This window comes from Meleagris gallopavo, chromosome 5 (genome assembly GCF_905368555.1).
Source record: "Meleagris gallopavo chromosome 5, MGAL_WU_HG_1.1, whole genome shotgun sequence".
NCBI classification, from domain to species: Eukaryota; Metazoa; Chordata; class Aves; order Galliformes; family Phasianidae; genus Meleagris; species Meleagris gallopavo.
This window is the reverse complement of record NC_139408.1, coordinates 51987873-52015494: the sequence shown is the minus strand read 5'-3', so window position 1 is coordinate 52015494 and position 27622 is coordinate 51987873. Positions and strand designations below refer to the sequence as shown.

The window sequence follows — 27622 nt, the reverse complement described above, 5'->3', positions numbered from 1 at the left end:
ATTATATACATCTCTTTTAACTAGTATGTATGGACTGGTGTAGGTTATTACAGAACATAGATATGTGTGCAAGTAAGTGTGTACATGGTCACTGTGGAAAAATGCTTTCAGGAGTTGCTTTCAGCTGTGCTGTGGTAGATGTCATTCATTTTAAGAGAGCGGAGGACAAGATGACTTACAAGTGGTAAACAGTGGTGTGGAGGCTACCCGAGAATCACCTTTTGGAGGATATCAAGTCAGAGAAATATCAAGCAGACATGTTCAATGGTTTGGTTTGGTTTTGCCAGTATATGTCCTAATGCTGGAAAGCAGAAACCAAACTATGAAACATCAGCTAGGTGGGCTTCAACCTTCTTAGCCTGGATCCTAAATTAGTTCAGCTGGTGGTAATTGCTGAGCTGTCCTGAAAAGATAAATTATTCTTCTGCACAGGTACCATGGGAGAATGTAGGTCTGTGGATTATTTTACTGGTTAAAACTTAGCTGCATATAGTTTCCTGATACATGGGGATTAAACTGGGGGTTTGAGTTGACACTGCGGCCAGAGTTGGACCCACAGGCTGTTATACATTAGCAGTCAGCACAGTATTGTCTATTAGAGATTTGGAATGCCCTGTGATGGTTCCCAGCATCTGTAATACATGCTGTCAAAATCCAGAATAATCTCATCAATAAAGTCATCTCTACCAAGTTTTTAAAAACATAACTGTTAAATTTTTGCTCAATTTCATTATAATCAGTTCTCACTTGGAATTAATTTTACTGACACATTTATTATTTTTTTTTCCCCAGAATGGCGCTAAGAAGTTTTGGGACTTTATGAGGACACATGACAGGTAACAGATGGAATAACATTACTTCCTTTTGTCTTCAGGTTGTATTTCACGCTATATTCTTCCAATGGTTCTTCCTTAATGTTTTGAATATTCCGTTTTTCACAGAATCACAGAATGGCCAGGGTTGGAAGGGACCTCAAGGATCATGTATCTCCAAATTCCTGCCACATGCAGGGTCACCAACCTCCATATCTAACACTAGACCAGGCTGCCCAGGGCCCCATCCAATCTGGTCTTGAACACCTCCAGGGACGGGGCATCCACAGCCTCTCTGGGCAGCCTGTTCCAGCACCTCACCACTCTCTCTGTAAAGAACTTCCCTCTGACATCCAACCTAAGTCTTCCCTCCTTCAACTTAAAACCATTTCCCCATGTCCTGCAGTTATCAACCATTTCAAAGAGTTGACTCCACTCCTGTTTGTAGGCACCCTTTAGATACTGAAAGGCTGCAATGAGGTCACCCCGCAGCCTTCTTTTCTCCAGGCTGAACAAGCCCAGCTCCCTCAGCCTGTCTTTGTAGGGGAGGTGCTCCAGTCCACTGATTATCTTTGTGGCTCTCCTTTGGACCCTCTCCAACAGCTCTCTGTCTTTCTTTTCCTTTAGCTTCCTCTTCAATTCTCACTCCTTGTGTAATGCAGATACTTCTCCATTGCTTTAAACAGAATTAGCAGAAATTTTCAAATTTTCTCATGGTTTATGTCTTTCAGTATGATTTATCTGTGCCTGACTTGTCAGATATTATAGTTTTCATACATGTTGCATTGCACGGGATGTAACGATGGAATGGAAGATGGAATTAAAAGCTTGAATTGTATGAAATTCTCTTCCTTGAGTGTGAAAATATCAACTCAGGGAAGGGCTCTGCTCCCATGAACTTATGTGTTTACACATATGTTTGGTGCATATATATACACAGTTGTGTGTTATTCATGAAGATAGATGATATAGACTCGAGTATATGAGCATATTCCTTCACCTGTGAAAATACAAGCCCACACATTGTACTAATGTAAAGGCTGTTAGAAAACAATCTTAAGTTGTGGTCATAGTGTTTGATTCTGTCACTGGCAATTACTTGAAATGAGACATAGATTCTATTTATGTTTAATTGTATCCTAGTATTGTGCTAACATTTTTATTTCACTGGCTCCTTACTGGCATGTAATGATGTTTCAAGCAAAGCACAGTAGCTCTGCAAATATTTCAGACTTTTCAGATCATTCATTCTATACACCAAAATGCTTTTCTAAGCACACAGAAAGAGATGGATGGCCTTTGGCTTTCTTCTGTCTTTCCAATTTTATTTCACCTATTAAGAAAAAAAAGAAATTAACTCCTGACTTTAAAGATCAGTTCATGCAAAATAATAAAAAATAGAGTGTATATGAGAGAGACTCAGTCTCAGACTTATTTAATAATGAAATATTTGACTTTTTACATTGTACAAATATATGATCTAGTCACTGAAAATTCAAGTATTGGAAAATAGAAAAATAAAAAGCAGAAGTAGCAGCTTTTCCCTGGAAAAAGCCTTTCTGAATTTATTCATGTAAAAATGTAGCAAAGCACTTATGGCAAAAGTAGCTGAAACAATCTGAGTCATCTTGAGGGGTGTATTCTTCTTCTGTATGAGGTAAGTAAAATCATTTGTATTTTCTGAAATTTTTCTGTCAGAACCCTCTCAGTCCTTACAGTGAATATATTTTTTGTGTAGGTTCTTGAGATGGATATTTGCGTCACTTTGATGATAGCGACACTTTCTATCAGTATAAAGATTGTGAGCATAAGGCTTTCAGGATGTCTATGAAAATATTAAATTGAGGAAAATTTTAAAAAGCTTCTACTGCTTGAGGTTAAAAACAGAAAAGAGAGTGATATTTCATTACTGAACTTTACACTTGCTTTTGGAATTTGCCTGAAAGACTGTTCTGTCTTTGCACTTTGTCTGTCCATATGGGCATGTGGTGGGATTTATGATCACAGATACAAAGGCTGAAATGATAATTGATTGCTGGAAATTTAATATATGCCTTGTACTTTCAAGCGAGTGAATCCAGCTTCTAGTCACAGTGCTAAGGAGGGCATGACTTCCAGAAAAATAATTTGTCATTACTTTTGTATCACTGTGTGGTAATGTGTGAGCACATGCAACTAACTGAACGGGGTAAGTATTAAAGGCTTGTTTTTCCATGAACTTCTCGAGAACGGTATTTCTGAAGGACTTTTGTGAACATTTTTAAAATAGTTGAGTACATAACTGTATAAAAAGGCTACAGACACATGTCATGCCAGTCATCTCTGGCCACATAACATTTGTTAGCTTCAGATGTACAACAGCTGCCATCCAAACTTATTAGTGATCACTGTTGAACTGCAGAATGCCTAATGCTCTTTCACAAGTAAATTCATGGCAACTTCTGAAATCAAAGGTAATAACATGATCTTTCTGCATAGGAAATCCATGCTTTTGCATAATCTTTCTTTGTGAATGGAAAGTCAATTATTATCAAATGGGTTAGTCAAGAATTTCTTGTCAGCTTTTGATAAACTGTGTTTTACTGTACCTTTGTAAGATAGCTGTGATGCTAGTTGTAAGGAAAAGTCATTTCCATATGCTGAAGTACATAGAGGAATCTATACTTAGATAAGGGCCTTTATAGGTTTAAGGGTCTTAATGAAGGATGAGATATAGGAGAAGAAGAGAAGTTTCCATGACACACGTGCTGTTGATCATGATTACCTAGTGCATAAAGTTAGGAAATGATGGTCTCACTCAGGAAGATTGTAGGAGTTTCCCATATTTAAGACACCTTTTTCAAAAGAACTTTTTTTTTTTCCTTCTGAAAATGCTGTAATAACATTAAATGCTTCATTAAAAAAAAAAAAAAGCCTGTTTATCTGAATTGAACTACAGATTAGAATGCGAGATCTGCAAAATACACATGTAAGGGCATTATAAATTTCCGTACAGTTGATTCGTGCTGTATGACAGTAAACTGAGAGCTTGTGCTCTGGGCTCCTCTGGGACCTCAGTGTTTTTTCTTGTTTTGGATGAGGTCAGCGTAAGCCAATATTCAGTAGATTTTTATCAGAATATATATTTGATACAGGAAAATGTTTAGCAAGAGAGTTATTTCCGTATAAATGTATCCTTTCCAACTGTTCAGATGAACAGCTGATTGAATTTAACAAAGAGGAAAAGATGAGGACTGCAGCAGTCATTTCACTTGCCCTAGGTGTGAGTCACCTATTTTAAAAATCTTAAATATATATCAGGAGGGCTCATTATCTGTATCATTTATGCATCCACAAGCTGGCGTAACACTTGTGCAAGCTGAAATGGTACACCTTTTTTTGATTTTCCTTTTTTTTCCCCTTCTTTCTTAGTTACTGCAGATCTGAATTTGAGCCCATAGCGCTTTATTTAGTTTGTAATTTATGCTGAACAATTTATGCTTACTCTCAATCCCACTACGCTATTTAAAGAGTTGATTTTTGTGGGTTTTTTTTTTTCCTTTCAAAATTATTAGTGGTCACACAATCAACTGTTACCAAGGCAGACTTTCAAAAACTTATTGTTAAAAACTAAGTTGTATCATGGGAGGTTCAGGCTGGATATTAGGAAAGGTTTCTTCTTGGAAGAAGTGGTCTGTCACTGGCACAGCTGCCCGGGGAGGACATGGAGTCACCGTCCCTGGATGTGTTCAGGACCGTGGAGATGTGGCACTGAGGGACGTGGGCAGTGGGCATGGTGGGATGGGTTGGCACTTGGACTAGATTATCTTTTCCAGCCTTAATGATTCGAAGGTTCTATGAAAAGTCAGTTAAGTATTGCTCAGCCAGACCTAGCTCTGAAGTTAGCTCTAGGATGAGAAGGAGATGGACTCAGGTGATCCCCAAAAGTCTCTTAGGTCCTGAACATTTCTATGATTTTTTTTTTTTTTTTTTGGTAAGTAAATTGAATATACTTAATACATTTCTCATCTGATGACTGTCAAAAAACTGTAAACTTGTCAAGAAATCTATCAAGTCAAAAGCCACTACTTTGCCTGTAAGTAATGCATTCATTATAATTCTGGTCCCATGGACTTGCATTTCCAAATACTCCGAATACTCAACTGATTTATTTCCACATTATTAAACGCATCTTTAAGAGAATCATGCAGAGTGCAAGAGATGAAAATCTAAATGCAGGGTGCTTCTTTCTCTTTGGTCTTTCAAAAGTACTCAGCAGTTGGTGTTGGTGGTCTTTAGGGGGGAGAGTTTTTTGATTTTATTTTATTTTTTTTTTTAAGATCAATGCTATTCAAAACAAATCTCTTGATTGGGAGGACATTTTACTTCTGCCCATTTACAGTGATATTCTGTCAGAAACAGAAATAGACCAAGTATTACAAAATAGTCATCGATGTCTGTAACAAAAATCTTGTCTCTAAAACCAGACTCGCTCTCTGGTTATATTCCCCCGCATCCTAATTCTGCTATATTTAGTACAGTAAGAGCCTGAAATGTAATACTTCAGTTTTACATTCATCTACTCTATAAAGCAATAGACTCAGTTCGTTTCAGGTTTCAGCAGCTCCCCTTAAGCGGATTCAAGGCTTTTAAAAGACACAATTTGGGAACAGATGAAGGTCAGTGCGGAGGCATGCGCTTGCTTTTGTGCTTGGAGTAGTAATGTTCAAGAGCAGGAAACTTTTTGTAATTGACAACTAGAAGGACACCTTTCAGATTGGATATAAAGCAAAATTACGGCTACTTCTCTATTTAGAATATCAAAACGTCACTCTAAAGTGCACTGCATTTAAAAGGAAAAGGAAAATTGAGGAGCTTGAACTGCACTGTTTAGGTGAGTTCCTCCTGACCCTGACAATGTCATGTGACAAGAAAAATGCACCAGGACCCAAATGTTTACAACAAAGGTCCGATGCACACACACAGTTATACTTTGGGTTAGACTACAAAAACGTGTCACAGTGTCATAGGAGTAGTTCCTGACTTAAAAATTCTGAATGGAAAAAAACTTCCTTTTCTTTCTCGTCTCTCTAAAAGGGGAGGAAAAAGTATTGCTGCATTATGAGATTGGCTTCTTTGAAGGTAAGAAATCAATTCATTTATCATTAGAAGCAACTTCATTCTTATTTGAAGTGTTTGCTCATTGAGGAGGCTGCAGGCTGTTTGTACTGCAGAGACAGCTGACAAGTAGAGCTTCCCCATCAGTTTGCAGGCAAAAGGGAACAGAGGAAATCTGTGTGGTCTCCCACAGGTTCTTGAGACCCACAGAACGCCTGGCAGCACAGCATGGGAGGAGAAAGCTGCTTTTGGGGTGGCTACCCACAGCCCCACTGCCCACCCCACGGCTGCAGCCCAGGTTGCTGGAGCCAGAGGCAGCCGGCTGCTATTCCGGCCCGGTGGCTGCAGCAGCAGTGCTGGAGATATGGTGGAAGTCACGTGCCCTGAGCATGTTATAGGAGTAGATTAAATTCCTTCTCCTGTTTCATATGCCGGATCGGTTGGGCTTTATGGAAATTGAATCCCGCATGTATTTTTCTGGTTTATGTCCTGGTGTATTATAAGATGCCGTGAAATTTAACTCAGATGCTTCCTTTGCACAAGAATTATCACAGTAGCTTTAAAATGGGTAAAATACAGCCTTTTAGCATCTTTACAGCTTAAGAAAAAATTAATCTTTCTTGGGTGGCATGTGCCTCTTGTGCACAGCGATGCGTTGTGCTGTAAAGCTCCTCTGTCTTTGTAACATCTCCAGGGTGTCAGTGCTTGGAGTTCACATCATTATCTTCAAAGATAGTAGAGGAGATAATGTACCAGATGTAGTTCAACAAACAACAGAAACGATGAAAAGTTCAGGGAAATAATGGCTGAGGGAAAAAGTAATGATGGCTGGGCATGGTCGTGCAGAGGATGATGCGACTGGAAAGAAAAATTACTGCTTATCAGGAAAATGGGAAGGAATGTTAGGAAGCGGACCAGAACCATTTGATCTCATCAGTAACCAATGACAGAATAAGAAAGAATGGCATTGTACAGAAAATATTTCAGAATTGAAATGCTAAGAAACTTTTTTTAACAGTTGGCATTAAGAAAATCTGGGAAGGGATGTTCTGTAATCCCTGTCGCTGGAAGTGCTCAGGTATACAGCCGGTATCTGTTTATCGAGGATGCTGTCAGGATAATGGTATGTTGGGGCAAAAGTAAATGCATTTCATGCTGTAAAGTTATCAGAGAAAAACGCAAAATCAGAAGCCAGATTTTCAAGTTCTGATTTTACCTTTTTAAGCAGATGTCATTAAATCACCATCTAGCTTATAAACTCTACCAAATAGGATAAGATGGCAATAAAATACTTATTTGGGGCATTGATTCACTGGAAAATTACATGAGTAAATAAAAATACTTAAATCTAAGCACATACATAAGAGTTTTGGTTGATGAGTCGTATGTTTCTAAACAGAAGTCTTTGGTGGCCAAATTAGAGACATCTAGTTTTTACAACTTCAGAAATTTCTCTTTTAAGTATTGTTCAATATTATGCAAAAGAAGCGGACATGTTTGTTTTCTTCTAGTCAGTGAAATCTAAGGTCTTTACTTTGCTTCTGAATGGGTTTGACTTAAACCTGCTCTGTCTGAAAGGAGTGCCAGAAGTGTTTGCATCATCTACAGACATGTAGTAAGATGGGCATCGCCAGCATCTGGGATTGGTAAAAAAATAAATAAATAAAATTTCCTCATTGAAAATGAGGAAGTATTCTCTAATTAGAGTGCCTCTATTTTGTGAATTTTATCTGGAAATATCTCTCTGAAAGAAGGGAGCTATTAAATTGATCATTCTAGAAATAGGGAAAGTAGGTAAAATATGAATTCTCTATTTGTTTCTCACTAATGGTGATGAAACTCACCATCACTTGAGAACATGTTGCTATTCACTTCATATTTGATTTTTGATAAGTATGAAGTTGCTGGTTTATCCCTTCCTAGCTTGGGCAAAACGGTTGGCATTTTTATTCTGTGTACTGTCCTTGAATTCTCAAATTGTTTTAAAGCTTTGGCTTTCGCCTTTTTGGAATGAAGTCATACCTCTGCCTTTTAGATAGGTCATTTAGTGGTCTTATTATGTGATAACATTTATAAACAGTGGTTTCACTAATAATTAAGAATTGGAACAAAAGCCCATCAGATTCAGACTTACTCTATGCTTAATGCCCACAAAGATTTATTTAATTAACCAAGTTAGAATAAAACCTGAATTTATTTGTTAAAATATTTTGTTGAAAGAATCCCATTGAGATGCAGTTTTTCATTTTCAAGGGTATCCTGGGATACAGGCCAAGATATGACTCTTGAAGAATGTTATTGAGAGCAATGTGCTTTGATGTCTCATTTATTTTGCAGTTGAATTTACTTTCTATTTTTTCCTTTGTTAGATGAAAACAGCCTGCTGGGAGGATTGTTTATTCCAAACAAGTTGTCCTGCGCCTTATTCTTTGCCTGGGTACTAATTGCTACTTTACAATTAGAGATTGTTTTAGAAGTGCACGTATATGGGTTTGTTAGCACTTCTTAAGTCATTCTTCTGTAAGTCTGATGATTAATCAAACATACATGTCTTGCTTTATGGTGCCATGAACAACTTCCTGCTGCACTTCAATTTACTGAAACCTGCCTTCCTTTCGATTTTTTTCAATGTAACATTAATTTTCTTAAGCACAAGCATCTTGCCACTTTAATCCTGGTTTCACTTAGTAATAAATATTTAAATAGTATTGGAGAAAGCATTCAAATTTTATTTGAATACAGAAGTCTTCTAGACATCTCTAATTATCTTTTGCCAAATCCACTTTATCTGTGATTAGTATGAAAGGGTGAATGTTTTTGTCAGGAGCTTATGGCTTTGCTTTTGTAATAGGCTGCATTTTAAGTAGCCAATTGGATTGGTGTTGGCCTTTGAAAAATGTAAAATGCTTTGAAGGAAGACTTAAATAGACCAATAAAGATTGTACGAGCACACACGTTTAATCTCAGGACTCTCTGCATTATAGTTCGAGCTCTGGGAAACTGAAGGAATTGCACTGGAGAATAATCAAAGGGTACAGCTTTATTACTTGTCTGCTCTGAAAACGGGCTGTTTCCTCTGGCTTAAGACACTGGGTGCTCTAGATTTTCTGATAAAAGAAAGAACACAGCACTTTAGATACTATATATTGTAAATTTTAGGGATGTGCAGCTGTGAAGTTGATGGCTCATCTGATTACAGAAGTAACACAGCATGCATGCAATTCTTTCTCGTGGTCCCCCAAAATAATTCTGAAATAACTTGGGATGACAAAGGTCTCCCTGAAGGATGAATCCTCCCTTACAATTATTTTTGATCGGAGTCATAAATTGACACAGAAGGTGATGGGAAAGATCAGTTTGTCGACTTTGTGTTCAGAAAACTTAATCCACATAAATTTAAGAACAAAAATAAATTTATGCTTTAAACAGTGGTATCACATCTAAGTGATTTTTTTTCTTACTACTTTTCTTGGACGATTCATGAATCTTTCTATTTGCTCCATTATGAGGCCATATAAGGACAAAGTGGTAGATGTATGTTTCATATTCACATGCTGTCCAGCTGAAATGAATACATTTTTTCTAAATACTTCTGTGATTGCACACTACATTTATTTTCTTCTGATTGTATCAGGGGGACCTGAAATACCAAATATGCTGATAGTCAGTGGGGAGGGACAGATTAAATCAGTTACTTTTATTCCTGCATGCTATTCTTGTATTTCTTTTTTTTATGAATCTTATTTTCATTGTCTATTCTGTTTTCATTGTTTTTGAGAATGTCAGTTGAATTAGCACGGGCTCTGACAGTGTTGTGAGGGTTTGTCTTCTTTATCTTTTCCTTTCTTTTTCCCATTAATCAAATAGCATTATTTCCTGCAGTCTCCTCTATGGAACATGATCATTTCCAAGAAGCACAAAGATTATTATAGGTTTTCAACTAATTGTGAGATTTTTAGTCTTTAAAAGGAGGTGGAAGTGACTGGTTAATAGTTGGGAAAGCTCTGGCTTTCAGTGTTAATGCCACTCTTTTTTTAAGTGCTTCACCTTACTTTATTCAGTTTTGATTAGAATTATTTGTGTGACACATACATATACACATACCCTGTTTCCACCTGCACAAGGAGGGTCCTGAGTTCCTCTTAGGATGATTAAAGAAAGGTCAATTTCTTTGCCCTTATTACCCCATCAATTACTTAATGTACTGTAGTCTTCGTACAAGATTATCTTTTAAAAAGCCTCATCTCCAGCCTTGAGAGCCTCACTTCATTCAGAGAAACACAAGAGAATCTTGTCCTTTTCTTTGCTGTTATTTAACTGGGGTTTATTTGTGCATTTACTTATTTACTTGTGTTGTGGATAAGCGTTTGTAAAATAGGTGATGAAGTCACGTGTAAGAATAAGGAGAGGCTGAATGAATCTTTGTTTATTAAAGCATTCTAAAAGTTTGTCTTATGAAAAGCAATTAGTAAGTGTTAGCAGTTGCTTGTGAATTAGCAGTAGCTCAGGTCAACAACTGACAAACCATCAGATAGAAACCAACAACAAACCATCCTGGTAGAAATTACAAAGCCAACGATTACAAGCTGAAATTCTCTTCCTATCCTCAAAAAGCAGCAACAAGAAGGAAAGCCCATAACGTCAGCAAACTCAGAGGAAAAAAAGCATGCTTTTAGTATTGGATCTCAAGACGTACTGGTTCTTGTAGCTTTGGCAAAGCTCATTTATTGATCTTAATGGCTGGGGTGTGTTTGAAAAGAATTAACTTTCTGTCCCTCCATCTGCGTGTGCATGTTTTAAAAAGGTGTTGATTATCATCAGGTCCCTACCTCACCATTGCTGCTGTCAGACCCCATGGTTTTTTGCATTGCTTCTAGAAGCACCACCTGCCTTTCTCTGCTGTGAGCACATGAAGCTATAATGTCTTTTCTCTGTCAATGTCTGCTCTGCTGAAATGCCGTAAAGCATCATTACGTAAGCTCAGTAAATACAGAGCTGTACAAGGCTCACAGAAGGAAGAACCTGGAGGAGTTGTTTAGGTCAGTGGCATGCCACAGAGGCATCTTCTAAATTCTTCTAAGGGGTATTTTGAGATAAAAAGGAAGTATTTAGGTGGATATCACTCTTTTAATGGTAGAAGAGGAATCAGTCACTCCAAAAGTACTGCCTCCTATTTCTTTCCATGGGAAATACAGTAGATACAAAGAGCGCAATAACACTATTTGGTAGAGCAAATTTTCAGCTACAAAACACTATTTTTCAGCAGTCACCACCATTTGATAACGCATTTTTGCCTGTGATGAACAGGAGCTGTGCTCGTAAATATCCGTACCAGTGGAGATGGCCCACTGTTGCTGTTACGCTCCACCCATTGCCTCATTGTGCTCACGTCCACTGTTTGGTGTCCGTAAGTGTTGAGCAAGCATTGATGAATGTCAGTGGGTGCCATTGGGTGCCATTTTTTCTGCACAGAGGAATTCAATTCCCCTTTGCTCCATACGCGCCTCCATGTCAGACGCCATTCTGTCAGACTGCCCCTCTGCTGCCAGCTGTCACATGGCAGCGAGATGGAATATTGGTGGGAAGGTTCATCCTCTGCTGCCTTACCACCAACATCTACCTCTGGTGTTGTGGGCTGACATAATAGAATAGGCAGCATTACTTTTGGAGCAGTCCATGTGCTTTCTTAATCTTGCAGGCCAGACCAAATGACTGAAACGTATTGCTGCATTAGGGAAATCAATGAAAGCAGTGGTCGTGGGGATCTTCTTGCCCTAGCTTTCTGCCGTACTCAGATAACTGTCCTGAATACTTCAAGTGGCTTCTCTTAAATTATACACATGGTAACCTGTGGAAATATTTCATGTTTTATTGTTTCTTGTGGAATAAAAAAATACCAAATGGCATTTATAGAGTGACACTCATCTTAAAGTATTTAATTTTGAACTTTCTCCTCTGTGGCTCTTTAATTGACGGGAAATATTAGAACTTGTACGTTGCAGTTTGTTAAAAAATGTAAATTTATGTTCAGAATTGTTTGTCAGTCTCTCAGAAAATTGAAAGTAATTAAATAGAAAGTTCTACAGATTTGTGCCATCTCTGTACCCTCTCATCTCAAGATGGTGTGAGAAGCAGACAATTGTAATAACTTGCTGCTACTCCTTTCCAGCTTAATTTGATCTTGTTCCTTAATTCTGACAGATTGTTTTTAATTTTCCCATCTGTTCCATAAAAATCTCAAGTGATTGACTCTTAGGAAAAAAGTAATGTCTAATAGCTGAACCACTTTTAATGAGTTGGTACGATTTATTTAATGAGACGTGCTGAAGAAGGAAAGCCAAAGGAAAAATTGTGTTTGGGGTGGTGGGAGTGAAGAAAGGGAAAGGACAACTGCATTCTTCAGAAGTCCCCACTACTCCCTTTCCCCTTAGCTCTGGGCTGCTGCTATCTCTACTTTCAGGCAGCGTGCTCTGTCTTGGAATTACAGTCGGGTATATATACATACATTCAACAGAAGTAATAGCTTTTTGCTTTTTGCTCAGTATCGACGGCTCCAAAGGCTAAAATCATTGCTTAAAAATTGCCTCCAAATGCCATCTCACCATCGATGTGCAGTACAAATCTTTAAGAATAATGAGTGTGAATATAAATGTTCGCATCTGGACTTTCCTCTTCTGTTTTGCTCTTTAAATATTATTATAATAAGCTTTAACATATATTCTTAATAATCATCAAATAGCAGTTACTCTGTCAGCTCTACTTCATTATAAAATCAAATAATGAAAATAAATGCACAGCTCTTTTGCAGGGAAAGTTGAAAGTTTGACTAAATGCTGCATATCTGCCATTGTTAGTATCATCTTTTCTAGAATTCATAGAATAATGAATTAACTTTCCAATTACATATGGTGGGGTATAACAAATGAGAGAGTGCTGCTATGGGAAGAGCACAACATACACTTGTTCTGCAGGTTTTGATGGGCTACCAACTTTTTTTAACTAGTAAAATGTAGCAGTAATTGACTGGAGATCAGAGCAGGGAGGATCAATTCTCCACACTTTCTGGGCATCTTGGAATCAGTTTCCCTGTGGCAGGGATTTCAGACAGCCAGGAGGACAGGGGAAAGGTTAAAATCTGACTTTTGAACCATAGAATGTTGTAGCGGTTAAAAGCACTCCAGATTTAAGTCTGGACAAAGTTGGTGGTGTCTTTTTTTAAGGTCCAGCCGAGCAAATGGCCGCAGATCAGATATCTTCTGTGCTTATACAGAAGTCTGGTTTTAGGTAGAGCTGGACGGTGCTTAAAAATTAGATTATTCTAATATGGGCCTTATAGGAGGAATAAAATGGTCTTGGTTTTGTGGAATTTTTGACTTGTTGCTATCAAATAGATGTTTTACTAGGTTGGGTCTTCTTGTTGTTGGGAAGAAGGAATCGATTGGTAGAGTGCTTTATCTGCACGACAGAAGGCAAAAGTGACTTAATTTGGGCTTTGGGAACACGACCCATTATCTGTGTTTCTTGATGGATCTTTGTCAAGGATCTTGTTGCATTGTGGTTTAATAATTCTTCTATGTATTTATGTAGCTAAAATGAAATTCACAAGATGTAAGTTTAATAGTACTGCATATATCCTTCATAAAGCATTGATCTTGTGTTTTTTATCTTCTCCCTAGCGTGTCAATCCTGATCTTCAATACTTCTCGGCAGTGCTTTGTAGTGGTGAAGCAGTTCCGCCCAGGTAATCCTCTTTTTTTAGATTTACTTTTGCTCTCTAGCGAAGCAAGCTTTTAAGGGTTTAGCAGTTAAAAGTTGGTGCATCTGTGGTGATAAAATCTTTGTTCTATATTCTGTTCTTTGTGCAGCAGCCCACCCTTTTCAGCAAGTTGGAATTTCTAACCAAGGAAATTTCCATTACAGATGAAATGAATGATGAGGGTAGCCTCACACCCTGCTTTTGGGAATGCCATTGTCCTCTTCTGGGGACATTTCAAACAGCTCGTGCAATGAGTTACTCTTATTTGAAGCTGATTCTTGACCTACCTAGCTGCCAGCTTTTGTTCAGAATTGCAATGGTCCTTATTTTTTTCTAAGTAGCTTGTGGTTTTTTATGTGTTATACACTTAGAAACTGAAAATATGAGAAAATCAGGACTATTTATGCTATAGCTTCATCCATGTGATTACAGTTTCATTTAATGGGACATTATTAGGAATATAAGTTAATATACTGTATTTTCTGAGTTTTGAATCAGTTATTTTTATGCAAAGCAGTATTTACTTTTTGGAAGTTAAAAATGAAATGCATATTGTTTGCATCTTAAATTAAAAAATTCACGAGATATTTCACTGACTGTTGCTAAGAAACCATTTCAAGATTGTTTGTGATAGACTTCATTGGAAACTTTCTGGGGTGGTGTCATGCTGTCCCTACTTACCAACAGTGATTGACAGGCTCAGTTTTGTGCCACACTGTTGTGATAATAGCGTTTATTTCTCATGAAGCACTATATTGATTATTATAAGGAATTTGTTTATCTATATATTAGTAATTCAATGCCTTTTATTTGCCAGCTGAGTAAAATCACTCATGTAGCTGTTGCTCTCTTTGAGGCAATCTTAAGCAGAAGCTGGCATAGATACACGCTTAGTAATGTCCATTATATCATCTCCATGGGGATGTCAAACCTGGCCTTGGGGGCCAGTGGTCAGTTCAAAATCTTGTAGCAGCTCAGTCGATGCAACCATGTCCCCTGTTACTCACAACACTGTAATTTTATTTCCATCAGCTGGTTACTGTCTGCGTTGATGCCTGTTTCTCCGAGCAGAAATTAAAGCGAAGGCTTCTCATTGCCTCTCTCAGGATCCCACGGAAGATGATAATACAGCTTTCTTCTTGCAAGCAAACAGCTGCAGCTCAGGCAGCAGGCTCGTCCCCTGCATGTGTGGTGGATGACATATGTGCTTGCCTTGCCTTGGGGTGTGGTGTGCTGATCAGGTTTTCCCATTTAAGTCCGTGCTGTTTCTGAAGGCAGTTGTCCATCTTTGTACATACATCCTCACCACATTCCCTTATGCAGCACTAGCAGAGGTCTGATGTGGCTGCAAACAGATCATTTTGCAACCTACTGTAGGGAACCTGCTTTTAGCAGGGGGTTGAACTTGATGATTCACATAGGTCCCTTTCAAGCCCTACAATTCTGTGATTTTGAGGGTTAAGCAGCTTATCTGACTGGCCTGAGAGAGGTCAAGGATGGAGGAAGCTTCGTGATGGTAATGAAGTGGCTGTTTCTGACCAAAATAATGTAAGCCATCAGAAGATGAGGAAGCAATAGGACACAGCACCAGTGAGTGAGTGACTGCTGGAAGAGGAACCCTGGATTCTAGTTTCTGCTCTCTGAACTCTTCATGCCTCTGCAGTAAGCAAACAGCCTGCAGTGAGGAAGAGGAATGTCTTCCTCAAAGGCTGATGTTTGGTCTGTTACCTTAGGACCTTGGGTGTATCACTTGTGCAGTCAGTTCTCCATTTTCAAGAGAGGTCTGAGGGACTCTGATGACTCTGATCCCTGGTTCTAGGGCACCTTGATCTTCTAGGCTTTGCTTCTGTACGAGAGAGAAACTCAATCCAAACCTTTCCAAGCCTGGTGGTAACGAGTCCGTGCTTGATTGAACACTGATTTTTGGACTCTTTAAAGAAGTGATTAGTACAGCTTGTTTTCTTCCTTATTGACAGAGAAAAGCTGCTAGTGTGCTAGCGTGTTGGCATATCCCAGTGTTTTTCTCTGAGGAGGACTGCTGGATTGGGTCCTTCTAGGAACATAACTTTGATCTACATGGAGCCCAGTTGTGCTGGGGGAGAAGGAGGATGGCAGGTGCCTGCTGGAATGACAGAAGGGGTTTTAGGGATTCAGCAGCCTTACAACAGAGAGTTACTGTAATCACAGTTTCATATTTCCATTCCCACACTCTTACCTATATCCTGGTTTGGTGCCTAAGTCCTTTATTGGAATGTATCTTTGCTCCATTTTGTATGTACTGATAAAGATACGTCCATACTGACAGAGCAACACAATCTTAAAAGTATTGGGTTCATCTCAGAGAGATCCTGAAAGTAGTTGTCATTTTTATGGTAATTCATAGCTTTTAAAAGTTTGTGTATTAACAACAGTAAGCACACTTCAAGGACTTTTTTTTCCTCCTCCTCACTGCGTTTTAAGAAGAAAACAGCTCTACTTGTGTCTATCAACTTAAAAAATGGAGGCTTCTTTTCCTTAAATGTTTGTATCTCAAGGGCCTAAATGTACCTACTTGCAGACAGCTTTGGGTATCTTGAGTTCTGGATAAAAATGAATTTTGGGCATACTTCTGCACCTCACGTTTCTATCCAGACCAATCTGAACAACGCCCACAAAGTGCTGATCTCTTGTAAAACCCTTCTGAGTTCTCACAAGAAGCCTGATAGAACTCCAGGCACTAATTTCTGGGGTTTGGAAAGTGCTTGAAAAGTTGTTGCTGTGGTACCAAAGTGATAGGGATCTGGATTTGTCAACAATGATTTTTAGTGTTTACATCCATTCCTGCAGTTTTCACTCGGGCAAAATTTCAGTTGACATCGGTGAGAGGTTTTGCTTAAATGAGGACTAAAATCTGGCACTTCCCTTAGGAGTGCATTACAGTGGCAGCTGTTTGTAGATTAATTCAAGAAGTCTTTTTCAAACTCCACACAGGAATCTGTGCAAGGAACTATATGTTCAAAAGGGGATTTTTTTTTTTTTTCCCCAAACAAACATACATGCTTTTCATACCCTTTCTAAATAACAGCTGAGTTGACAGGCTGAAAGACTCATCATTGTGCACATGGTACATTATGTGCAACCCAACTTTCCTGCAAAATAACGGCAGCTTTAAATTAAATCCTGATAGCCACACTGCTTAACGAAGGGAAGCTGTTAGGAACTTCTGGGGTGTAGACTTCTTGGATGAGCTAGCTTCCTTTTTAATGTGCATGGCCTCATCCCAAATGATAAAGGCACAAATAGAGCTCAAAGAATAAATTTACGGAAGTCGGAGGAGATCCTTTGCTCTTTAGAGTTGTATTTTCTCTGTGTCATAATTTTAATAGCTAGCACAACCAGACACTTGCTGCTTTCACATGCTCTCGTGATAACTTTCTGCCCCAGATTTGTGTGGTCTATGTATTTTTTCCTTTGAATACGAATAAACTCAACCCTCTCGTTTCTTTTCCTTATGTATTTGTTTGTTTGTTTGTTTTAAGCTGTTTACATGTGTGAAGTAGAAAGGCAACATCCTCAGCTCTTCCAGAACCAGGACAAGGAAAGTTTCTCCCGCCTGGAGGATCCCTTACCTGCAGTGGTAGGAGTGACTTATGAACTCTGTGCTGGCATCGTAGACAAGCCACACCTTTCTTTAGAAGAAATTGCCTGTGAGGAGATCTTAGAAGAGTGTGGCTATCGTGTTCCTGTTACAAACCTAAAGAAGATCACTTCTTACAGGTAAAGAGCAGCAAGTAAAGCACCATGTTTTCTTGTGTCACAGATTTCTGAAGTAGCTTGAATGTGAATTAATGCTCCCTGTTCCTGTATTTAAGCAATGTGTTGGAGCTGTTAATGAGCTTCTAAGAGCAGTTTGTTACACTGCTTTACTGGGTCAGTCTTTTTCCACTTCTGGTTCTTACTATTCTGATACAAGTGCACACAGTGGGCTCTGATTTTCTAGTTATGTGACTTTGTGGAAGCATGAGAACTTTTGCCATTATATTTAGGGCATAATTAATGCATCTTTGAATGGAATGATAATTAATGTCATCTGTGAAGATTCTGATGATTTAATGGTGAAGGTTTTTACATGTCATTTGTTGCAGCATTTTAAATGACTATTGAAATAGATTCTAATGTGTAAGAAGAAAATAATATTTAAGAAGAAAAATACAAAATGTGAGTTGTTTCAAGAAAAAGAAAAGAAAAGCTCAGGAGAAACTCTGCACACAGCTCTAATCCCATTGTATCTCCTTCCCAGCATTTAGTATCCAAAATGTATGTATGTTTGTATTTTACAGAGAGTGCTGCAGGTTTTTTCTTTTCTTCATTTTGCTTGACATCTCCATTGAACCAGGCCTTGTCATTGGTTTTTAATTTGGGAATTGAATACAAATCCACAGCTGTCAATCCTGGCAAATGTTATTTCCTGCTGGATTAAGAAGCAGTGCTTCTGTTGAGGGGAGGGGTTGAATCACAGGAGCTGCCTCCTACAGCTCCTTGACACTAAACCAAGGGATGTTCTGCTGGAAGAAACAGTGCCTTCCAGACTTAGGAGAAAAAACTGTCCTGCATTTCCTATGTTGGGTTACACTGGTGGGCTGTACCATACAGATATATACACTTTTATACACACCCACAAACTAGAAAAGCAGAGTATAATTTCTGTAGTCATCAGTGTAGAAGTTTGTCTCAGTAACAATTCTCATCCCACTAAAATGGTATATATTTTTGGTTGTTCAATGTCTTTTCCATTTACATGTTGTTGTGAGGTTTTTCTGTTTGTTTTTAATTGCAGTCTGACTTGCAAAGAGAATATACAGTGGGAGTTTTCTGTGTTGAGACTAAGTAAAGCATGCTTGCTTACTATGTTAATCCCCCAGTCTTGCTTTGTGTATGTGGACACAGCTTTCTGCCCGTGGAGATCCATGCTGAAATCAAAAGATCCTGTGTAATATTGACTTTTTCAGACTCATATAAAAGGCTGAAGCATCAAAGATGATATTTTTACAGTTTCTTACTGCATTGTGTATTAAAATTTGATTCTAAATGTCGCAATCTTGCTGTTAGCAGTGTCCTGTTACTTTTCCTTTAGCCAGGCTGGTGTATCTCTTTGATCCTTGAGCATTTGATGCGAAGACAAGAAATAATTGGTCCCTCTAGGCTCTGCTAAGGACATTTTTTTTCTGTAATAGCTATATTATGTACTAGAATTTCAGGGCTTTTTCTAAGTGCAACAGATTTTTCCAAATGGTTTATGCTGTTTTGTGCTGCAACCGTCAACATAAAGAGATTAACATAAAGTGTTACATGAATGTACATGCATGCCATTAATAGTTATGTCATACAATTCTTTTATTATTTGTCATCCCAACGATCCGTGTAATAGTTGCTCTATATTATTAATTGATCCATTGCAGCAGTTCAGAGAGAAGCCTTGACAAATGGAATCGGAAGGAATTTTGGGAGGATCTCCTGTTCCAAAGAAGAGGCTCAGCTGGATTTATGTCATTTCTAACAAGCATGCATCTGTGCTTTCTCTAAAATGACATCATTTCATAGCCTTTCCAAGTATTCAGTCTGAAGTGTCCTTACTATAAGCAAGGTTTTCCTGATATCTGGTCTCATTTTCCTGTTCTTCATTTCCAGGCTGTGATTTATTACTCTCTTTCCAGCAGACATGACATACATCTGCACCTTCTGTGTATTTGCTTGAACATGTCTCCTCTTGATTTTATTTTTGTCTATGCAAAGCTGTCTTTGTTGATTTTACCTTTCTCTTCAGACAATGCTTTCTCAATGTCTGATCATTCTTTCTGCTCTGTTCCTGTTCACCAGACCTATTGTCCTATTACAGCTGAAGTTGTTTGTATGTGACACATTCTTTACAAATCTGTTAGCTGTTGGTTCTTTCTTTGATGCAAACATTAAAAATATTTATAGAAATATAATTCAGAATTACTAAGCCTGCTATATTTTTGTAGATGAAAGCTCAGAATTCCATGCACAGTGAGAGGGCTTTCATGAAAGCAAGGGCTTATGTGATCCATCCTTTGGTCTGAAAGGAAGGAGTTGTCTTGTATGCCTCATGTCACCCATTCCTAGTATCATGGTAATGAGAATGCAATTGCCTAACTTGAATAAAGGCACATCTGACAGAAGAATATGGAAAGCAGAAGATGCAACAAATGTAAAGGGAGAAGCAGTTTTTGCTAGAGAGGCAAACACAGTTCTGTGGCTGATGGATTGGAAAGGGGAGGGACGTGGACAGTATGTGGTGAGAACTCAGAGTAGGGGTTGAAGTGGAATGGAAGTAGGCTCATTTCACCATTACAGCAAGTTTGTTTTCTGTTCCATCAGCGGCTAATCCACTCTTGTAGGCTTCATTTTCCATTCTGAGTGTTTTGACACGTAGTATTGTGCTGAGTTCTAGGCAGCTGTGTCTCTGGCCTCAGTCGAAAATGGAAGGATGCAGTGGGTGTAAAGGAACCATTTAGACCAACAGTAAAATGAAGATCATACAGCAGCAGTGGGATTGAAAACTGGGGCTTCTTGAAAACCGTTGTCAGTGAAACTGTCAATCTGTGGGATTTCTTCCCTCTTTGTTTTCCTGAATGCAAGATTTCAGAGGGGGAACGAGCCTTTCTCATATACCAGGTTATTATTATTCTTTCTGTCATTGAATCCCAGCAGCTTTCAGTTTGAATCCCATGTGGAATTAAGCTTTTAGTTAGTTTCACAGCTTGAGATACTGTCTTTCTTGAGACTTGTTTCGTTACAAGACTGGGGCAAAGAAATGTTTTGTTGTTACTAAATATGTTGTCATAAATATTGTCATTGCATCTTGTAATATTTTCTGCAAGTTCTTGAAATGTTTGGTTGTCTTGAAAAATATTTCTAAACTTCAGTAATATGTCATCCCGTCAGGAGAAAGGCTACTTAGAGCTTCTCATTCAGTTTCTTTCCCCTTTATTCCATCCTTAGTTTCTCTCAGAGGTTGGAGGGAATATAAACTGAGTACAATGGGTCCTGCAGGTTCTCAGCCCTCTAAAACGCTCGGATGGATTAGTTTAAGGGCTTACCTATATTAATAACGGTACTTGCTTTAATCTTTCTACATTTGAAACTTTTCCAAAAGTATACAACAAAGAAGAGTATTCATAGAATTAATATTGGATGTTCCAATTGCTGTGCCATGGCTATTAGTCGCTGTGCAGTGAGGTAAAAATGGTCTGTATTCACAGGTTATTATGTAGAAAGAGTAACGGCCTCGAAAATGTCGGAGTGCATTATAATTAGAAAGATCACCTGCTAGTACACCTGTTGGGTGATGGCATAATGTAATATAATTTTATGTTAATTACTTCTCTGCTTTTCTCCTGCACCTGCTGCTTATAAAGTCAGAATTGTGCAAAGGTCTTAAGAAGTGACAATGGGAGCTGCATGTCGCCGTTCATCAGTGTACATCTTGTGTGCCTAAGTAGATCTTGATTTCAGCATGGATAACTGAGATTTCTGTTGTTTATTTGTAAACATGAGTTACGTATTCATTGTATATCCAAATTTCTGTGCTAATATGAACAGACAACTGTTGTTTCTTCATATAATTATATTATTAAATACTAAAAGATGGGAGAGTTAGCTATTAATTACCGTCTATCAGAAATCCGAGTTTAACTAGAAAGTTAATTAGTTGATAGTAAGTTAGTTAATAAGTTAATCTCAATTAAGTTATTTGTTCCTCACATTTCAACAGAGGAGCACGGTATCAAATGCTGGCTGTATTCTCACAGGTGCTTGTGTGTTCCTTTAAATTAAAATATTGGATGTAAAAATGGATTTGAATAGATGAGTACCTGGACACGAGAAAAGGAGAAAGCTAATGTTAAGTGTGTGCTTTCAATTTTGACCTGCTTACAAATGTTGACATGTGCATATGTGTGTACACGTTTGAAGCACAAGCTCCCTGTTCCCGAGCATAGGCACTCACACGAGGTGGACTCAATCTCATTTGTAGCTTTTAGGAAATACTTAACTTTTTTTTTTTTAAAGCAGTAAGTAAGATTCTACCAGCCAATTGCAATTGAAATACGTTACCTATCTTCATGCTTATGAACTCGGTGAGTGAGAAGTTCTGCTTTGTGAGCTCGCTTTCATGTGCTGTGTATTTCCTGATAGATTTGAGAGAAGGGAAGAGCTAAAGAAAGGCTTTGTGGGAGCTGCTGTTGCCGTGCTTCAGAAACAGCTTGGAGTGACAGTCTCTGTATTGCAGCCTTGTGCCACCCCTGTGCGGGAGGGTAGGAGAAGCACGTTGCAGTAATGCTGCAGAAGCTGCGTCTCTGCTGCGCTGATGCTGCCAAGTGTTGCTCACAGGTCTGGAGGAATAGCGTGGTTTGAATACAATGTTTGGGCATTTTAGTTGAAGTGAAATGTGGGACGGCAGTGTGCAGTCTTGTTTTGATGTAGTCAGCTGAAGCTGAAGTTATTGTTATGATGAGAACCATACCGCGTTGGTATCCTTAGTTTGACATGCTTACATTCTTAGACTTGCTGTTGACAAAGGCGTTGGGGGTTTCTAATCATCTCTGAAGCAATGCTTAAGGTTTAGTGCTAAGAGTCTTTTAAAAGTCTCTCTCTTGAAGGTAGAGTTTGTGAGCTTAAGCCCTAATGATTTGCCAGAGTCTTTGTCAGCCATGTAGCTGCTAATTGAAGTAACTATAAACTCAGAATATCCTTCTGAGAAAGAGACCAGGGAACCATAGCTGCATTTTGTATAGAATCATTTGCATTTGTCCCACATTGGTAAATGAGAGTCAGGCACCATGCAGACGCATCAAAATCCATCTGGAACAGTGAGCTAGGTCAAGCCAGGCCTAATAGGTCTGGGTCAGTATGAGCCATGCCATGCCTGGTCTGAGCAGCTTGGGGCTAAACCTACAGTGTGAGGCTGAAGCTTGAGGGGCCAATGCTGTGAGTTCAGACCCTGCTTGCCCTTCCCCAAAACTGCATCTCTCTTGTGTTAGAAGGGGAGACACCTTTGTTAGGGGGGTGGTTTTCCCATCACTGGCAGCTCGGGTGTGCTGACCCCTGTGATTTTCACAGATGCAAAGCTAATGAATGTTGTTGTAATCTGTTAATAGGTAACTCATTTTAGACCAAAAGCATTTTATTTGTAGCATGAAATAGTACAGAAAGGAAAAACATATGTTGCAGACTCAGGATAGAGAAAGAAGGTAGCAAAAAAAGGAATATGACCACAAATAAAGGCAGACCAAAATTCCTTGAACAAAGTGCTCAGAAGATAACTGTGGGAAAGGATAAGAAGTTTCTAGTAACAGATAAACCTGAAAGCACACTGAAAGCAAAATTGTAGCCTCTTTAGTAGTCACTTGCCTTCTGCCCCTCCCCTCTTTTCCTCCCTCTGCCCCCAAACCAGTGAAATGTGTACGTGTTTTCCAAGGTGTATGTTAAAGCACTTTATTACTTCATCCAGGTGGAGGCTTGGGTTGGCTTCAAAGCAACAGACCTGCAGAGTTTTCATTTGTATAAAAAAAACAAAGGTACTAAAGATGGATTGACATTAGAACTGATATTTTTACGGTTTTCTAAGGACAAGCAGAATACAGGAATACCTGAGAGTCTGGAAATGTGAAAGCGATAGGCAGTCCTGGAGAATGTTTAATTTAGTAAAGGGCATTCCACATAGCTCCATGCGAAAATGATCAAGAGTCAGTGAGAGCATTTGGAGAAAGAAATATTAAACTAAAAAGATGAGAAAATATCTATTACCTGCTTTTATGAATTACAGTATCTTGCATATGTTCCTGTGTCTTAATGAAGACACTGAAATAGTCATGGAGTTAGGCAATAAGTCAGTGAATGTGTACATAAATAACACAATGTGCTTAGTCACCAAAGTCACCCAACTAAATAGTGAGGGGATCTTAAGCAGTCTTCACGTGTTTATTATACTACTACGGAAACAACTGCAGAACAAGTGTCACTGTACAGAGAGCAGCAGACCTGGCTCTCTAGTTGATTAGGAAAAGTCCTTTCTGCCTCTTCCTGCAGAAAAGAAGAAAAAGAGGGAAAAAAAAAAAAAAGAAGAAGAAGAAGAACAGAGAATGAAGTGCTTCATCATTACAGTGACTGAAATCACATAGCAGCCTTCATTCTGAGTCCTTGGAAGTGTGAAAGATGCTTAAGTATCTCTATCACTTCGTAGGGATGGAGGAATGATTCCACAGGGGTGAAATGCCTTACCCAAAGTCAAGAGTACATCTGTAGTGGTCTTAGGAAAATAATACACTGTTTCACTTCTGTGTTTAGAAAAGGAGGTGTATATTGATGTAAGAAACCAGTTTCAATAACCAGTGTTAATTGTCCAAACAAGATAATTGTCATTGTTCTTAGAAAACATGTAGGTATGGATATGCACTCTAAGATCGTAACACTGCTACAAATCTTGGCATCCTTTGTGTGTATAATAAAACAGAGGCTAATTTTGCAGCTTTCCCTAAGTCCTGATTCATAGCTTCAGTGAACTCTGAATCCAGCTTCAATCTGAAAAGTCGCTTGTAATCATATGAAATGACGAAATTGCAATTACAATGTGAATATTTTCTTGGAAGGACTAAATGAGTGGATTATGTACTAATCCCTTAGTTAAAAATATCTAAATGAAATAGTCTCAAGGAAATAGAGGATTAACAAATAAGAAGTATAATGCACAGCAAGTGGTCTAGCTGAAGAAAGATGATATAATCTAAAATATCCTCAACTAAATCCACTGTAACAAATTTAGTGGGAAGACTGAATTACTTCAGATACATGTGGGCTTACAGTGGTCCATTTGGGTCAAGGCTAAAGTTCAGGAAGGATAGAGAAAGACTTTCAAGCTGCCTTTCTATTGTACTTCTCCAGTCCATGAACAGAGGATTCCAGCTGTGAATGGACCTAATCTTCTTAAGAGTAAAAAATCTAAATATTTATGTAAAAACAAGTAAGCAAATGTAGCAATAATAGCATGCAGATACACTGAGGAGCTTCACTCTGTTGTTTGTAGATCTCTGTGAGTCACGGTGCAGTCCTGTTCTCACCAAGATTAATTGAATTAACATGCAACTGTATTCAAAACTGATGATATTTTGACATGAAGACTGTATTCAATTTCCATATTAACAAATTGCTTTTGAAAGCTCTAAATGACATTAACAGAGAGTCGGGACCCAAGTTAAGGATTCAGGTTTCTAGGTACCATTTTTTGTCTAAACTTTCCTCTGTTTTTTTCTAGGTCTGGAGTAGGTGTGACAGGTTCCAGGCAGACATTGTTTTATGCAGAAGTAACAGACCAGATGAGAACGAGTGAAGGAGGTGGCCAACCTGAGGAAGGAGAGCTGATTGAAGTTGTAGAGATACCTTTAGAAGACTCCATGAAGTTTGCTTATGATGAGACTTTTCCCAAGACGATGGGTGTCATTTTCAGCTTCACGTGGTTCCAAAATAACATAGCACCCAAGCTACCAAAAAAATAATACAAAAGCACCCTGATTTCAAGAGAAGATCTCCTGCTGGAAAACTGCAAGTCTGCCTGCCTTCATCAACTCACCTTGCTACAGTTTTCAAATCATTCTCACTATAAATTTGGAATTAAAATCCGAAGTAAAATCTGAAGTAATCCATCATTAGCAAAAATCTGATGAGCTGCACTGGGGCCAGCATTTGTCTCTGGGAGTCAAGTATTAATTCTCAGTCAAAGGCTAAGGAGATGTGCCTGGTTCTCCTTTTTCATGGCACTGCTCTACCACTGTTTTGAAGAGATGCTCAGGGCCACGGTGCAGCTGCTATGCCAGCCTGTTGCTGTTGGCTGTACATACTGGCAGCTGTGTATTCACTGGAGCTGTGTATTCACTGTTTGTCCTAATATTTTGGGGAAGGCAGCACAGCTTCGTAGTGACAGATATCCTAACTATGTTGTTGAGTTTTGCACAGCTTTCAGGGAACAGCTTTCTCTGTGTAGCTCCTGTACCAGAGAAAATGCTTGCGTTTCTGAACATGCAGACCTTTATTTCATAAGCAAACATGTCTGTAAATCCTTTTGCTAACATGTCATTCTGACAATAGACCAGCTGTAAGGCTGCCTACTTCTGTTTGCTCTCAGCAGAACGCTGAGCAGCAGTGGTGGGGGTGAGTGATGGGGGGTTTCTACGGGAACACATGCTTCTTTGTTTGTCTTATGGATAGTACTTGCTTAATTAGATCAAACTTTGTCCTCTAGAGCAGGACCTGAGAGGCCAAATTCTTCTCATTTGACTCCAAGGTGACTAACACAAGTGATTTCTCTGTCGTCTCAGATTCCTTATCACCAAAATGTGTAGAGTGGGACTTTCCCCTCCAATAACACTCCTTTGAATCCAGCAATCAGAAGTGCTTTAATGAGAGACTTTATCATCATTTGTGCAGTTTACACTGAAGGCCATGCAGCTTGCACAGACATACTGAGCAGCACAATTTGATTTAATAAAGTGGTCTAATTGAAATGTATATTATTCTGCCAGCATGATTTAGATGTGGACTGTTTGTCACGTGAAACTGTTAATAGCATGAATGAGAGAGAATCAAGTCAGGACATTTAATTACAGAGTTGTTTATGTTATTCACTGAGTTAGTGTTAATTAAGATGTCTGCATTATCTGTACTTGTAGGGCTGTGGAGGTATGAAGTATTTTTAGAAGACGAGTAGAGGGAATGTGCAAATTTTCACATAGCAGCTGGAATAAATGCGGTAGGGAAGTGATTTGAAATAGCTGCAGATCTAAAGAGGTGCTTAATAAATTAATATAAATAAAAAGCCTTTAAAACTGGTGCTCGCCTCTTGTGCTGACGGGAGGAAAGCTCATTGAAAAGCGACTGGAGAGAGCAGTGGCAGCCTGTGGAGTTGGACACCTCTCATCAGAGTTCAGCACAGTTGCATTGAGTTGTGCCTGTGGACAGTCGAGGGCTGAATAATCATGAAAAGTAAATAAATTTTGTCTGTCTGATATATTTACATTGGAAGATGTTTTAGGGCATGGTCTCCATTGTTGTGCATCGTTACAGTGCTCAGTATGTGTCCTATTGCTGCTGTAGCCTTCAAAACTGAATAAAATATGAGTTATTAATAGTGCCTTGACTGCCCAGGAGTGTCGGTGTTGGGAGAGGACTGAGGGCAGTGCCAGACTTCCCAAATCTCACCCACACTGCTGCTGCTGTTGTGAGCAGGAGGCTGCTTAGTCCGTCCCTCCCCTGGACGCGCTCCATTGGACAGAGTTTAAAGTACGTTCATCCTTTTCCTTCTTCCCTGTTAATTTTGGTGGTGATCTTTATGAGTAATTAGGACGGTTTGAAAATGCAGGAGAAAGGGTTTGAACTTTTTTCCAAATGGTAGATGATTCATATATACAAAAATACGACGAGAGCAATTCAGATCCCACTATTTTTCATTGTGGCTCATTTCAGAGATCATAATTAGAGCAAATCTGATATACATCGGCCAAGCCCAGGCAGGAGAAAAGTGCTTCTAATGGAATCTTGAAATCACGTCTGCATTTCAGACCCATCCTTTGGACGTGCCACCACACATATGGCCACGGAGAGTCTGCATTTGGAATAAAACAAAGTCCCCATTTGCTGGTAATGAATACTGACTCCGGCTTACAAAAACCTTATCTGATCTCATCCCGCCTTCCCCATGAGATCAGAGTCTTTCTTTTATTGAGCACAATCGATCAGACCACACTTAAAAAACAAACCTTAGTGTCTCTAATCTTCCTGATGTGGGATATGAAAATAATCTAACGATACCAAAATGCCAAACGAGCTTTGTTAGAAATTCTGCTGTAGTGGATATGAAGCCATCATCAGGCTTACTACGAGATGGCAGAAAGGACGTGACCAGTAC

At 38.8% G+C, this 27622-nt stretch overlaps 1 protein-coding gene across 3 annotated transcripts in view; it reads left to right on the top strand.

Moving 5' to 3' along the window:
* The window catches only part of NUDT14 (nudix hydrolase 14), a 50918-nt gene extending 24075 nt beyond the window's left edge, over positions 1-26843 (top strand). For 2 of the 3 annotated variants that reach the window (XM_003206765.5, XM_010712001.4), the window contains exons 2-5: positions 793-836; positions 13586-13650; positions 17184-17421; positions 24977-26843. In XM_003206765.5, the coding sequence (XP_003206813.1) occupies positions 793-836; positions 13586-13650; positions 17184-17421; positions 24977-25217 (588 nt within the window). In that variant the 3' untranslated portion in view covers positions 25218-26843. Of the gene's footprint in view, positions 1-792; positions 837-3199; positions 3266-5888; positions 5934-6927; positions 7033-8278; positions 8347-13585; positions 13651-17183; positions 17422-24976 lie in introns of those variants that run through there. The other variant, XM_085225765.1, reaches the window with a different exon arrangement.
* The last annotated feature ends 779 nt before the right edge of the window (positions 26844-27622 follow it).